Here is a 14,956-nt window from a genome sequence, read left to right as displayed (position 1 = left end):
GAGTCCATGAGGTAGCAGCTGCTATGAAGAACACTTAAATACTGAGACAAGGTAAAACATCTAAAATTTAATGATGTGGTGGTCCAAGTTCAGGGGATTCACCAACTTTTCTCCCCCCTTGAGGTCTCGGTGGTCGAGGGAATATAGTGCTAACAGAAATATTTGCTGCTTTGAATAGCTGATTATTATCAAATTCTCTGGATCAACTTTTTATTCCTTTCTTCATTTTACAGTTCAAGATTTTCTTCTTCAGCGCTGGGAAGCCGACCTCAGCAGCACCGGGACACGAAGGTGCCCAGGCCGCACACAGCCGCTCACCGCCGGCCCTGGGCGGAAAAGCCGGAGAAGCGCCTGAGGAGCAGAAGGAAGAGGAGAGAAGCACCCGCGGCTCCCAAAGGCACGGCAGACCCCTCATCTCCCCCCGCCAAGGGACGTGCGTTCGAATTCGGCGGCAGCCGCGGCCCAACAATCGCCGTGGCGGGCAGGACGCGGCCGCCTGAGGGCCTCGCCGCGGCGGGTCGGGGGCGGGCCGGGAGCGCGGGCGGGGCGGCGGGAGGCGGTGCCCGCATAGGGGCAGCTCCTCTCCCGCGCCGTTCGCCGCTCGGTCCTGCTGTTCCTCCGCAGTAAGGGAGCAGGGGAAGGGGGCGTCGAGCTGGCGCGGTGGTGGGCGGCTCAAGGCGGGGAGCGCGGCGGCCAGTGGCCGGGCCGGGGCCTCGCTGCGGGGAGAGCGGGGCAGAGGCGGCGGCAGGTCTTGCGGGCCGTCAGGCCCAGCCAGCGGGCGGCCGAGGGGGAGGGATCGCTGCCTGTGGGTATACCCGCGGGCGGGAGGGTGAAAACGGAGGTACAGGAGGGCGCTTTGGTGCCGCGGGTAGGACTGGTTGTGTGGAAATTTAGTCCGGGAACGGAAGTGAGCCTCTGGAGCCCAGCCGAGGTGGGGCCTGGGCCGGGGCCGGGTGGGCGGCCCCTGCGTGCTGCTCCAGCAGCCTCTGGCTTGAAGGGCGAAACGCGCTTCTGTGTGGGCCCCTGTCGACTCCAGCCCCACGGGGGTGGTAGAAGACAATGAGCAGGCCCTGAGGGCTGCCAGTGGTGCGTGGCTTTTCTGCCCGATGCACCATAGGAGTGCACACATACGACGGACGAAACACTTTCATTTTGACGTTTGTTACCTGCTCTGATGTTACCTAGTTTCTCATCAGGATTTTCTTGCGTGCTGACCCTTTAGGCTCCTTCCTCTTTCAGCTGCCTAGTTGGCCTTACTGTCTGTGCAAACTGACAAGCGTCTCCATTTGTGTCAATCTTCCCGAGTTTTCTGCTATAAGTGCGCTACCAGCTGTTTTAAAACTCCCATGACTCTTTCCTTGCTTGCATTTTTTACACTGTTTCTTTCCCCATGGAAGTAAGCCTTCTGCTTCTCTGTGAAGCCTGTGTTTCTCCTGGCCCCCAGACTTTTAGAACAAGGTAATTAATTTCCATCAAAGATGATTACAGCCCTCAGTATTGTGGTAACTAGTGGCTGGATGCTGACACACATGGTGAAGAAAAAATGGTACAGGTTTATCTCCTGCACAGCCATCATGGAGGTGGCAGGCTACTTGGCACACACAGCTCCAGGCTGACCACAGCACTTGAGATTTGTTGTCCAGTACCAGCATCAGTAGACAAAGAGCGAGCTACAGTTACTGCAGAGGTAAAGGTGATTGGAGATGCAGCTCGGTAGGAAAGCAGGAAGGTTTTGTCAGCTCTGCTCTCCAGAGTTCAGCTCCCCCTCCCCATTTCTGTGGGGAAATAGAAAGTTAACGAAAGATCAGAAAGTGTTTGCATGATTCTTTCTTCTGAAAAATTGCAATGTTAAACAAAGATGCTTTAAGTTGTATTGAACTTTTCCCATAACTCACTATAAGTTAAGTCCAACAATGTTTTATTTTCAAATTTAACTTGCTCCTTTTTTTTTTTTAACAGTTAAGGCCATGGCACTGAAGCAAGTTTCCAGCAACAAATGCTTTGAGGGTTTCCAGAAGGTGTTTGAACATGACAGGTAACACTACAAAAGCAACCTAGCTGTTTAGCATGGGACGGTGAATCCATACTATCATTGCTGTTAGTGTTCTCAGTCTGCAGGAAAACAGCATGTTCTCACTAATATCCATATTTCAGTAAGGAATGCTGTCGATTACTGTTTTGGCTGTGTTCTTTTATTTCTGTGTTAATGTTTAACATGTGTAGTAGTAACTTAGTGCTGCAGACTTCAGACAGAAAGCCAGTATTTTTACCTTTTAAGATGAACCTCCATTACTTTGGATTATCCTGTTTGCAGCACAGAGAACTGCCATGTGTACAAAATTCTGTTCACTTTACTGGATATTTCGTTTTTATGCACTCTTAAAAAATGCTGTCAGCAGACAGATGTTGTAGGTAGGTTCTTGCTGTTTGATGAAGGTGAACAGAAAAATACTCCAAAGGAAAAAAATCATTAGTTATGCTTAGATAAGCTTTTATTGGCAATTTTAGGCTTTAGTAAAAATTAGGCAATTGGTTAGTCTGTAGATTTAGCAGACAGAAAACACACCTCTTGGTGGGGTATTCTGTGAAGTGTATGTTCTGCGAGTCACGTGGATGCGTTTTTTAGTAAAAATTACTTTCCAAATTAATAGGCAAGAGTCAAGTTAAATATTTCTAGGGTTCAAAATTCAGTTTTCAAACTATTGTCTGTTAGCAACATTGCAAAAATGGGGCTTATTTGTACATCTCTGTTTTAAATATATTCACAATAAGGTAGGAAGGTTAGCTTTTGTCAATTCAAGAGGCTAAAGATGACTTTTTAAATAGCTTTTCACTTTATTTAATTTCTTAGTTGTTAAAATTCACTGACCAAATCTCTCTTTGAACAACATGCATTGATTCAACTTTCTTTTTTTAACGTTAGTGACCTTGTTAATTAAGTAGTGGTGATAACAAAGAGTATTTTATTAATACAGTGCAGAACTGAAATGCAAAATGAAATTTGGAATCTACTTGCCTCCAAAAGCAGAAACCAGAAAGTGTCCTGTGCTGTATTGGCTCTCAGGTAAGTAACATGAATTTTAGTAACGTAAAAAAGATAATCTTAAGCATGTTTAAGCTACTGTGCTACGGTTACTGAAAACCTGACATAAAGGTACTGCAGTGGCAGCTCTTGCATTCTGCAAAAGATCATCTTCTGGAACACGCGTTTACTTTGAGTGTATTGTGATAAAGTTGGATGCAGCTGGCCTCGGGGGTAGCGTACCAGATTGTCTTCTAAAATTCTCAGTGTTGAAAATGTTTTACCCCTTCGTTCTAAAATGTACATACTTTTTGTTCTGAAACATATATAAAGGTTCTCCTGAAAGGCCTTCCTGTTGGGACACCTCCTGCTTCCTGCTGTCTATGACAGACTGCTTCAGCTAATAGTATAGGGGGCAAAATCTAGCCCCTGGGAGCCAGAAAATTTGTCCTCTGGACCCCACCTTATTTTGAGTGCTATTTTGCAAGGAGCAGCTGGTGAACTTGGTAAGGGAGGTGCTGTTAGCTGCTGTGGTGCAAGCATATCTAGAGTGAGGTAACCCTGTGGGATCAGAAAGGGCCAGGGGCTGAAGAGGGTTGTATGGCAGGAGTGAAGTTATCTCATCCACAGCATTATTTCTTCATCTCCAGGTCCTGTGGTGTCCTATCCAGCTGCTGCCTTGCTGGACGTAAGGCAAGCTGGGATTAGACTGTATCCTGGCTTTGTTCCTCCACCCTGTTCCTGTCATCTCCCACAGAGCTGAGTCTTGCACCAAAAGTGCATAAATAATGTTAAGGCATTGCTTTCAAAATGGTCAGATTTATGTTGGTGGTGGCTCCAGGATTAATTACATCTTTTTTTTTTTCCTATTATTCAAAATGAAAAGCAGAAGCTCTGTCTGTCCTGTAATTTTAGGAGTTGCTTTACTGACACTTGTGTTTAGAAAGTTGGAGAATTGACTGGTACTGTAGAGACTATATTCCTTGTATGTATTCATTTCACAAAATAGCTAGTAGGTCTGATTTGTAGAATGACAGTGGACTGGGTAAAAATGTTTACCCTTGAAGTTGGAAGCATCAAAATTGTCCTAAGAGCTCCGAGTCATGCATCACATTTAGTTTTTGAATCTAAACCGTGCTGTCTTGGCTAGTATATCAGTCAAATTAGGTCACTTGCAACTTGTCCTCAGAGAAAACTAGAATCATTAAACCCTCTCAGATGGCATAGTAAAGAAAAATTGAAATACTGGTGCACAGAATTACTTATTTGTAATTGGACTTCAGCTGGGCCTGCTGCAGTACAAAAGACATGGATTGCTGTGGGGTTTTAAGCCAGAGTGCTTACGGGCTCCTATCCTGCCTAAAGGATGCAGGATTTGTCAGACCACGTATAGAATTCTGTAATGCAAACAGCTGAAATGGCGGTAGAGAGAAAAATGTAGTTGCAGGGCTAGATGTCAGAAGTTAACAACGTTAACCTTAACAACAGTGTCTGTGGTCAACAGATTTAAATATGCAGTACTTGAGGAAACTGTATATGCCACATGAGTAGTCACTCAAGGGGATACAGAGTACGCGTTGACCTGTTTTTGATCAAATGTTAGTGTGACTAGATGTGAAAGTGCAACTGTGTTTCTGTGGGCTTTTAAGTGTTGTTAAATCTAGCGAAAAGACTTTTCCATCTTATGGAGATAGGAATCGCTCTTATTTTTCAAAACCTTTTCTGTCAAAAAGGTTTTTGAAACTGGTGTGCTGTAAGCAATGTGTAACCAATGGTATTTTTATTTCTCTAGGCTTAACTTGCACAGAACAGAATTTCATAACGAAAGCTGGTTTTCATCAAGCTGCAGCTGAACATGGCCTTATTGTAGTTGCGCCAGACACAAGCCCACGTAAGTTTTAACAAGAGATGTGATAACAGTCGTTACACTGAAGTATACTGTCTGTATTCTCAAAGAATGGAGCGCTGCAGTTTGCTACAAAGTGTGTTGCCCACTTGAGTCAGAATATGAGCTCACTATCTTGCAATATCTTGCATTGTTTGCTAGATTATATTGTCTATATTCTTAATAACATGGTAGTGAAGGTTGACATTTGAAACTTTTATTGTCATGGCACTAAAACTAGAACAAAGGGGACATTGAGTTCAGCACGGAGGAGGAGAGGGAAGAAAAGGAAAACAAGAGGCATGTGTTAGCAGAGATGCTTGCCTGTACTTTGTGGCTTGCTGAGATTTTAAAAAATCTGCAGAACTGTGTTGTCACACAAAGATGTAATGTTTAGTCTTTACTGTGTTCTGTCTTCTAAAGCCTATTAAGTACATGTTTCCAGAGGATTCCAATACTTAGAAAAGCGAACCAGAAACCCTTCCCCCCTGCAGCTGGAATAGACTGCTGATGAATGGCTTTTTAAAATGATGTGCTGTTATTTGTATAAGGCTGAGCTTATGTGTAGTATGGGTAACCTGAAAGTGGTGGATCTGCGGTTACTGGAAATACAGTTTTGTGGGGATTCAATTTATTATGTTTAGTATTTGCTGATTTCTGCTAAAAGTCTCATGAGTGCTGTATACAAAGATGGCAGTCTTCTAATATTTCCCAAGCTTTAGTAGGTCAGATGTGAACATGAGTAATAGGGGAACGAAGTGATGTTCTTTCCAGAAAATATTTTTCACTTCTAGGTTTTGAAGTTGTGTCAGGTCAGAGAACAGAAATGCATGTTTCTAATGAAGAGGGACAGAAGAGCAAGACGTGTATTAATGAACTTTACACTTCATTGTTGCCATCTGCTGCAGACTAGAGATGGGCAGCTAGCCTTTACATTATTCATTCACATTGGGTAATTATACTGGGAATTGTTTTTAGTCTTGTCTCTGTAAGTTGTCTCTATCAATGTGAAACTGCATTTGCATAGTTGATTGTTTTGTCCATTCTCTTTTAAAACCATCTCTGCAGCTGCTCTCTTGCCTTTTAGTCTAGTAACTGATCAGGATTGCTCTGCTATTCAGATGAATTTCAGTATGTGTTTCATATTGTACTCTTGGATATTAGCTCAGAGACCCCAAATGTTCTTAAATCTCTTTAAGCTGTCTGGAGAAACAAGTGAAGAGGAGTTCAAAGGTAATCACAAATTAAGAGATCTGAGTGTATGTAGAGAAAATGCTTATATGTGCTTTTTAGCTGTGTAGTTATGACTACATGAGAATTACCTTCCAGGAGCTAGGAGAGGTATCTAGATGGGGAAAAAGACTGCATGAAAACATGAAATACCCATTATTACAGACCCGCTGTCAGGCCCTGATAGACTTTGCTTTTCCTTCTTTGTAGGGGTTTGCTTTTCCAGACAGGTATGCTGAGCAGTATTTTGCAGGTTACTTTTCAAGTTTCTTTTTTCAGGGTTTTCCTTAAGTTTCTTTTAGCAGAATCAACATTGCCTCCATTGCTTGGCAGGACTTTCTGAGTTTTTGTCCATCTTCGAGGGACAGACTTTTTAAATCCAGCATGTTGTGTAAGCACCCCCAGTTCCCGTGACTGCTGGACTGTTAAGTTACAAAATCACTCAGTGTTTGAAGGGCATGTCACTGGAGCAAACTCAACTTTGATCCTTGTCAAAATCTGATTTCACACTGTGACAGGGTGGCAGGTATCTCTGCACAAATTGTCAGGCACTGTCAAATTATGCATGGGTTTGTCAGATTACACCGCAGTGGTGAAAGCCCATGTAATTTTGGATTGCAGAAACTAGGAACATTTTGGAGAAAAGGAGGCCATTGGCTCTTGTCACATATACCTTGAAATACTACATTTTGTTCTGCAAACAAGGCTGGTAAAACACAGGCTAATAGAAGGGAGAGTAAGAGACGACTGGATGGGATGTATTGACTTTCAAGGAGACATCCGCAAATTTAGTTTGAAAGTGTAGCCGTGGAAAAGAGGATACAACTCTGTAGTTTTTCAAAGAAGAAAATACTTAAGTTTTATGGGGAGTTATAGGTGGGAGCAATTAAATGAATTGCAGAAAAGGTAGAGTTACATACTTCAAAAATGATAGGAACAGTAAGTGGTGTTATGCTGTTGAATCTCCAAAAGGGAGGTGTAGCAGACATTATTTGAAGCAATTAAACTGGTCTGGATTCTCCATTTAGTGATGTAAGATTCTGTGCTTCTGGGGGAAAGAAAATTTTCTACAGTTTCTGTTTCTCACATAGTTTCTTGTACTTGATAGGATGAGGTCTAATAACTGAAATAAACTGATAGAACCAATTAACAAGTGCCAACTTTTGAATAAATCCCTGGGTAAATTGGACAAAGCTTTACAGAAGCAGTTTAGGAGAGGTCTGTATGTTATGTTTATTTATGAAGGGATACTGAAACAAGTTAGAAGTTGGATACGTCTGTAGGTAATATGTAAGTGTTATTTTGAAAGTATTGTTGAAACACTTTCAACTTGAAAACACTACTAATGAATGAAAATCTGAATTGTCTTATAGTTGGAGGGATAGAGGCATGTTGATTGAGAAACTCGTGTCCCGAGTCTCTGATTTGTATGGCAGGTCCTCCAATTCTGAACATCTAGTGAAGGAAAGAGTAACTATAGAAAGAATTTTCATGGTAGGTGGCTGCAATATTGAAGGAGAAGATGAAAGCTGGGATTTTGGCACCGGTGCTGGTTTTTATGTGGATGCCACTGAAGATCCTTGGAAAACAAACTATAGGATGTATTCCTACATAAACGATGAGGTAAATTTGCTGCTGGGTTCTCCTGGTGTTGTTGGGTAGGCTAAAGAAGGGGTGCAGTTCACCCATGCTCTTTGTTCCTGGCACCAAAGCTTGCTTAAGGTGATCTTGTTAGCTTATGGATTGTTTGTTGTTTTCTTGCTTTCTTCTTTTATAAAAACTAATTTGTTATTTCTTGTTTAATCCTTGATTATTTCAGTGATTGGATTTATCCAGTCATTAGGCCCTTCCTCACCAAACAGATATTGTCATAGAACTGAGGAGGGAGAGAACCGCAGCACAGAGATGATAACACCTGGCAGGGCTCGAGCAGGAGCTCCTTGAGTGTGCTTTCCTGCTGGAGATGCCACAGGGTTGGCCTACACTTCTAATCTTGATTCGTTAGTTGTGCAATCTCTGCTCTTGTAAGATCTCTGCTCTGCTGCTTCTGAAACAATCCACTGCATTTCACTGCTCCAGCACTTTAGCTGTACTGCTTGTTTCACCATCTGTCTTGGGAGGGTGGGGTGGTGGGTTTTGTTGTTGGGTTTTTTTTTTTCTTTAACTGGATGTAAAAGGAGATTCTTTAGATATATTTTACACAGGTGAGGGTCCAGTTTACTCTGCATGTGCTTTGTGTGATCTAGCTTAAAACTAAAGTTGATGGGAATATGGGGAGCAAATAATCTCCCAAGAACAATTTGCCATTCCGGTCACTTACAGGAGCACATACATATTTATGAATCTATTAAAATCATAGAATCATAGAATGGTTTGGGTTGGAAGGGACCTCAAAGACCATCTAATTCCACCCCCACTGCCATGGGCAGGGACACCCTCCACTAGACCAGGTTGCCCAAAGTCCCATCCAACCTGGCCTTGAACACTTCTAGGGAGGGGGCATCCACAGTTTCTCTGGGCAAGAGATACGACTGTTTATTAGGAAATTCCCACATACTGTGTTACAAGATTGTGATAGATTTCTGTAGAGATACTTCGAGTTACTTATGATCAGATTAATTGTTTCCTTTTGATTTTGCAGTCCCATTCAAGTTGCTCTCAAGCCGTGATCACAAATGTCAGGCGAGAACCAAAGATGTGCCTTTGGTTTCAGTGGCTTCCTGGCATTAAAATGCATTAGTTATTTGTGCTGGTTTTCTTCCTAAACATACTCGAGTTGCTTTAATGTTTTTATTCCACTGTTGTTCCTTTGCAGCTGCCTAAACTAATAAATGCCAATTTTCCAACTGACCCTGAACGGATGTCTGTTTTTGGGCATTCCATGGGAGGTCATGGAGCTCTTATTCTTGCTCTGAAGAATCCTGGAAAGTACAAAGTAAGATATAAAACAACTTATATGAGGTATACTAAAGCTTATATGCATTTCTATAGAAGTGAAGAAAGAAAACATAACACCAAGTTCTGTTATAGTGTTAAATATATAAATAGGTTTAGTTTTAGCAGTTCATTGATACCTAGTATTAGAATATGGAAAATTGCCAGAAAAAAACACTATGGAATGTGAGTACGAGTGAAATAAAAAAAAAATGCAAATTTTAAAAGTTAAGAAAAGTTCCATTTCTTTTGGATGACACTACAGCTGTTCCAAACCAATTGTATTTAAATATAAACAGGCTCCTTCTAGCTCTGGAGTTGTGTGGTTTGCTGTATCTTTTCAAATCTGGTCTTATTCATTTTGGATCTTTTATTACCAGCAAACCTTTTCATCACCATTATCTGTGTGTTTGCTTAGAATTTACTATGGAGTCTGTTAACTCCAACTAATAGCAAGTGTAACTGTAAGCACCTGAACTTCACATAAAATAGTGTCTGGAGGGCATTCCCCTCCCCTCTTTCCCTTGAGATTTGCACGTCAGCTTTCCTGAAGATTGATTTTTGGAGTATTTGAGGTATCCGAAGTTGTGTTTATTTGTATTGTACTTGAACCTAAATCAAACATGCTGGAACTGATTTGCCTTTCCTTTATATTCCTGAAGGTTGAGAGAAATGTTGTTGTTCTCTTTGGAGATACGCTTGTGTAAAATGCATTTCTGAGGGAGAATCAGGCATTGGTGTTTGAGAGATGAGGGGCTCTGCCTTTGTGGATCAGTCATTTCATGGGCTGCCCTGGCCCTGCACTTTGTGGTCAGCTGCTGCAAAAATGCAACTGCCATTTTGAAAATAGCATAACATTTGCCCGGTGTCATTAGCTTGGTGTTAGAGTTGACTGTAAGATAAAACTTTATTTTTATCTCTCCTTTTTAGCTTTTGGAGCCAGTAATTCAGAAGTTTCCATTTTCACTGTTGGCACTTAACTGTTAATTGTATTATCTAAAAGAATTAAACATTAAATGGAAATTACCAAAATCCAGGAGAACTGGCAGTGGCTCGGATAGTTTGTTGCTATTTCTTACAAAACATGAGAGTGGAAATACTGATGACCCAGGGCCAAGTCCAAAAGTAGAATCTAAGAACGGGGCTTGGACTTCCGGCACCAATACCTGGAGTTGTGATCTGAAATGTGCTTTTCTTGACCCTTAATCCTGGGGGTACCTAAATCCATGAGACACTGTTGCGTGCTTAGACTGGCCGAGCAGCCCCATGCCTCAGGCTTTTGTTATGCTCTGCCAAAATCCAGTTGGAGGTGAAACGATCCCACATTCTGACTATGCTGACCCAACAGTAGACTTGAGATCCTCCTCTGCTGCTTAAGGGGATTCAAGCCAACGTCTCCCAGCAAGGAAGGGAACAGGGCATCTAGCCCTGCCTTTTGAAGCTTGGCTGATGTGCAAAAAGGAAAGCAAAACCGTAGGGGTGGAAAGAACAAATAAGAGGGAAGTAGGATAATGGTGAGGGCACCTAGCTCAGAGAGTTGGTGGGGGAGTCCTGGCTGCTGGCAGTAACTTCACAACAATTTTTGAAAAGGCCTTTTTTTTGCTTGTTAGTTGGCAGAAATCACTTTTCTTAATTCATACTTCTTTTTTCATGCTTTCTTTGTGAACAGTCTGTATCGGCATTTGCTCCTATCTGCAACCCTATTCAGTGTCAGTGGGGGAAGAAGGCCCTTGGTGGATATCTGGGATCAGATGTAAGCAAATGGGAGGTACGTGTTGCAACTCACAGTCCTTTAATAACGCACGAATGAGTGATCTGTAGATATATCGCAGCAGGAATCTGGAACAAAACTGTGGGGTGCCCCTGAGCTGGTTCTGCTATTTTACTATACCCCTAAGCATGGATTAGTGTTGTGTGTTTCTGGTGGGTATGGCTTGCTGTTGCCTGATGGTGCTTATAACAAATGTAATGAGATAGAAGGCTGTCATCAAATTGACTAAATTCCTCCCTGTTTTATGAGGATCTTAAAATCTGGGCTAAGAAGAACTATGAGCCATCTGAGACTTTCTCTAACACATGAAAGCAGTGAGCAGTTTGAAAGAAAGTTAGGTTATGGCCTGTCTCTCAAAAACTCAATTCTCAATATACGAAACATCTGGGGTTTTTGTAGTAGCCTGAAAAGAGAGACTGCTACAAACTGTTCAGAGACTGATGAGCCTCATGGCACCTGCAGGAGCAGCCTGTTGGAGGCAGCTAGAAGAGGAGCCCATTTGATACTTGGAAACTGGTATCCCGTAGAATAGGATTAAACCAGAAAAAGTTAGGGTTTAGCACCAGAGCCCTAGTTTTGAAATAGAAGTACTTGTATATGAATGGCTAAGATACAAAAATATTTGTGTGCGTATTATTTGGGCAGCCCTTGAGTATTTTTAATCTTAGCATAAACATTATGTTGTATTTCTAGAATTAAGTTAGAAGGGATCATCATGACCCATCAAACCAGGTATTCTGGTTTCCTTGTAAATAAACACAAACTGCAAGTTAAATCCTTTGTAGATTGGATTAAAGTATCTCTTAGGAAGACATCCAGGCCTGATTAAAACATTACAGGAACAGAGAGCGCTAGCTGCTTTCACAACTGTTAACAGAGTAGTTTGTATATTTAGAAATCACCAGTTAAACTTGCTTACACTTAACATAATGAATTTATTTTGCAAAAAAATTTAAGATGTTTTCTGGCCCCTTAACTTGCTTTGGAGCTCTTTTGCAAACTCAGTCCAGTAGATCAACAGCAGGCGTCAGGAACAGACTTAGACCTGCCTTTGGCACAGATACACAACCTCTGATCTCTGTATTTATGCTTAAAATTGCCATGTCAATTTGTGCCAGGATCATTTTATACCATGGCCACAGTGCTTGGCTGAGTCCAAGCTCCCATTTCCATTGCAGTGTCATTTGTTGGATCTGGTGGCATCCTGGAAGCATGGCTCTGTAGGACTTCGCTTTTTGCTGTCTGTTGGTGATCTGTCTTCTCCACTGCCTTAAAGGCTTTGCTATCTTTTTAAAGGATTTCTTTTTTTGAGCATGTACCAAGCACAGGACCCCACAGGAAGCGTGTTCCCCATTCGCAATTCCATTTTGATACATGTATGTTAATAGTCTTTAATTTATGCTGTGTGTGCCATTTTTGTTTCTCAATTGTACAAAGTTTTCTTGGTCAAATTATCCTGGTAACCTTCAGGTTAAATGCCTTCCATGAGCATAGTTGTGTTACACCAGTGTTTTGACCCTTAGCTGCTGTAATAGTTCCATCAAGATACCACATTATTTTGGCAGGATCTAGTTTCTGTACGTGAGTCAGTACTAGATTATATTGCTGTTTGGTTCTGTATGAATTTAGCCCTGGGCTGGATGTTCTCTTTGGTCCAGAAATGATGTCAAACTGCCAACTTGGTAATTACTGAGATCATACCATTTGCCCTTTTTAAAACATGGGCATTACTTTTCAGTTGTCTGGAATTTCCCCAGTTTTTTCCTTTTCCAAAGTGTAATCTGTTGTGCTGATCAGTATCACCCAGTATATATGCCATTCTTTTCTTGTGGTCAGCAAATTTGACCCAGTCTAATGTATGCAATTGAATGTTGTTTCTCTTTTATTCCTGCAGGCATATGATGCTACCCAACTTGTGAAGTCCTATCCAGAGTCTAACCTGGACATATTGATTGATCAAGGCAAAGATGACCAGTTCCTATCAGCAGGCCAGTTGCTGCCCGATAACTTCATCGCTGCCTGCACAGAGCGGAAAATCCCAGTGGTCTTTAGACTGCAGCAGGCAAGTCACTTCTGCAGTTGATGACTGTTGGGTTGTTGCTTTGTGATTTTGGGGTTTATGTAACAGGTAGCACAGAGGGTGTCTCTTCACTAGGCATGCTTTTACTTACCTGTGAGTCTGTCCGTGGCCACGTGAGGAAGAGGGTGAGAAGTGATGTTTTCCTTAGTATCAGCTGTCAAGGAGTGCCCCGTATCTATCGGTTTCAGCTGCATTTCACCACTAGGTGGGGGTCACGATTTTAGTTTCAACAAGATGATCATTGATGGTAACTCAAGCTGCCAGTGGTCAGCTGAAGCAGCAGCATTAATGATTTTTAGTAACTATCACAGTCACTGTACAAGCAGTGACAGATGTTGGCAGAAAAGGACCTGGGGGTGCTGGTCAACAGCTGGCTGAATATGAGCCAGCAGCGTGCCCAGGTGGCCAAGAAGGCCAACAGCATCCTGGCTTGTATCAGCAAGAGTGTGGCCAGCAGGACCAGGGAAGTGATCGTCCCCCTGTACTCGGCACTGGTGAGGCCACACCTCGAGTACTGTGTTCAGTTTTGGGTCCCTCGCTACAAGAAGGACATTGAGGTGCTGGAGCGTGTCCAGAGAAGGGCAGTGAAGCTGGTGAAGGGTCTAGAGCACAAGTCTGATGAGGAGCAGCTGAGGGAACTGGGGTTGTTTAGCCTGGAGAAAAGGAGGCTGAGGGGAGACCTTATTGCTCTCTACAACTACCTGAAAGGAGGTTGTAGCCAGGTGGGTGTTGGTCTCTTCTCCCAAGTAACAGGAGAAGAGGAAATGGCCCCAAGTTGTGCCAGAGGAGGTTTAGATTGAATATTAGGAAAAAGGATATTTCTTAACCAAAAGGGTTGTCGATCACTGGAAGAGGCTGCCCAGGGAAGTGGTTGAGTCACCATCCCTGGAGGTATTTAAAAGACGTGTAGATGTGGTGCTTAGGGACATGGTTTAGTGGTGGAGTTGGCAGTGCTAGGTTAATGGTTGGACTCAATGATCTAAAAGTCTTTTCCAACCTAAATGATTCTATGGTTCTATGTACTTTTCCTGGATTCCTTATCTGTGTTGTGGGTATTGTTTTCAGCATAAAACTTTGTGATTTAGTTTGCATGTATTAGTGTAAATCAGGAAAGGTGTGGAATTGCTTGAAATCTTAGATTCATTTAAACACCCAGGTGGAAGGATTGTCCTTTCCTATAGTTCAGTGACCCAGAACAGCACTGTCCTGAGAGCCCTGGAGTCGTAAGAGTCTGACAACTTCAAGCCAGACCCAGTGAGGGACCCAGCCGTGGAGGGTGAGGGAGTGTCCTCTCTGATTTATCATAAGCCCAGCACCAAAAGATATTGTTAGTGCTGACAGAGCGAGGTAGTTCAGAGGTTTACATGGCATTTTAGCGTAGTGCTGGAGCAGTAATTCAGACCTGGGCTGTGTTCTCCTTACAGCTGTGTTTTACCAGTATACTGGGCAACTCTTCTCTCAGATTGCATCTCGCTCTGTAGCTGACACTTGCTGTTACCCAGCTCTAATTTACATGCCCAGATTAGGGCAGGTTAGGATATATTGTATTTGTTTAGCTTCCTAGTGTTCATGTATACTTAACCTCTTAGTTAGGTATCCTTTACAGGTTTTGTATATAATACAGGTATTTTTGATTTCTTAAAACGGATCAAACCAGAAGAGTCATAAACTTTCCCAGAAGAGAGCTTGGCATGATTATGTTATCATGAACTATTTGTCTTTGCTGATTTCTTTGTTGTTGTTCTTTTCCAGGGTTACGATCACAGCTATTTTTTCATTGCTACATTTATTAATGACCACATCAAACACCATGCAAAATACCTCAATGCTTGAACCATTTGGATGGGAGTGTTGTCTGTCCAATATGAATCACGGGATAGAGGTGAACTAAACAAAAATAATTTGAAGTAGTGTCTGTAAAGTGGAGCTCTTCTGATTGTACTGTTAAGAAAAATAAAAGTCCCACTTAATTTGCTGTGTGTGCTTTAGAGTAAGTATTTTGAATGTTCTCGCACACTTCGAAAAGTCTCTCAG

The 14,956-nt window shown here is 42.4% G+C and overlaps 1 protein-coding gene across 2 annotated transcripts; it reads left to right on the top strand.

The window, feature by feature from the left end:
• The first annotated feature begins 486 nt into the window (after window positions 1-486).
• On the top strand, window positions 487-14,897 carry ESD (esterase D). 2 transcript variants are annotated; one of them, XM_054836682.1, is made up of 9 exons: window positions 487-623; window positions 1,960-2,035; window positions 2,976-3,064; window positions 4,815-4,913; window positions 7,636-7,760; window positions 8,953-9,072; window positions 10,741-10,839; window positions 12,737-12,904; window positions 14,675-14,897. In XM_054836682.1, exons 2-9 carry the CDS (start codon window positions 1,968-1,970, stop codon window positions 14,753-14,755), a joined length of 849 nt encoding a protein of 282 aa, XP_054692657.1. In that variant the 5' UTR covers window positions 487-623; window positions 1,960-1,967; the 3' UTR covers window positions 14,756-14,897. The 2 variants fall into 2 exon arrangements, with proteins under 2 accessions (XP_054692657.1, XP_054692753.1); XM_054836778.1 differs by lacking the exon at window positions 487-623 and adding an exon at window positions 691-931.
• Window positions 14,898-14,956: the final 59 nt, after the last annotated feature.

The sequence above is a fragment of the Grus americana genome, chromosome 1, assembly GCF_028858705.1.
Source record: "Grus americana isolate bGruAme1 chromosome 1, bGruAme1.mat, whole genome shotgun sequence".
Taxonomy (NCBI): domain Eukaryota; kingdom Metazoa; phylum Chordata; class Aves; order Gruiformes; family Gruidae; genus Grus; species Grus americana.
This window is presented reverse-complemented; position numbering and strand designations above follow the sequence as displayed.

Coding starts and splice junctions, on each gene's coding strand:
- ESD (XM_054836682.1), top strand. CDS start 1,968: ATGGCACTGAAGCAAGTTTCCAGCAACAAATGCTTTGAGGGTTTCCAG. Junction 7,761..8,952: donor ATTCCTACATAAACGATGAG/GTAAATTTGCTG, acceptor GTTCCTTTGCAG/CTGCCTAAACTAATAAATGC. Junction 10,840..12,736: donor CAGATGTAAGCAAATGGGAG/GTACGTGTTGCA, acceptor TTATTCCTGCAG/GCATATGATGCTACCCAACT.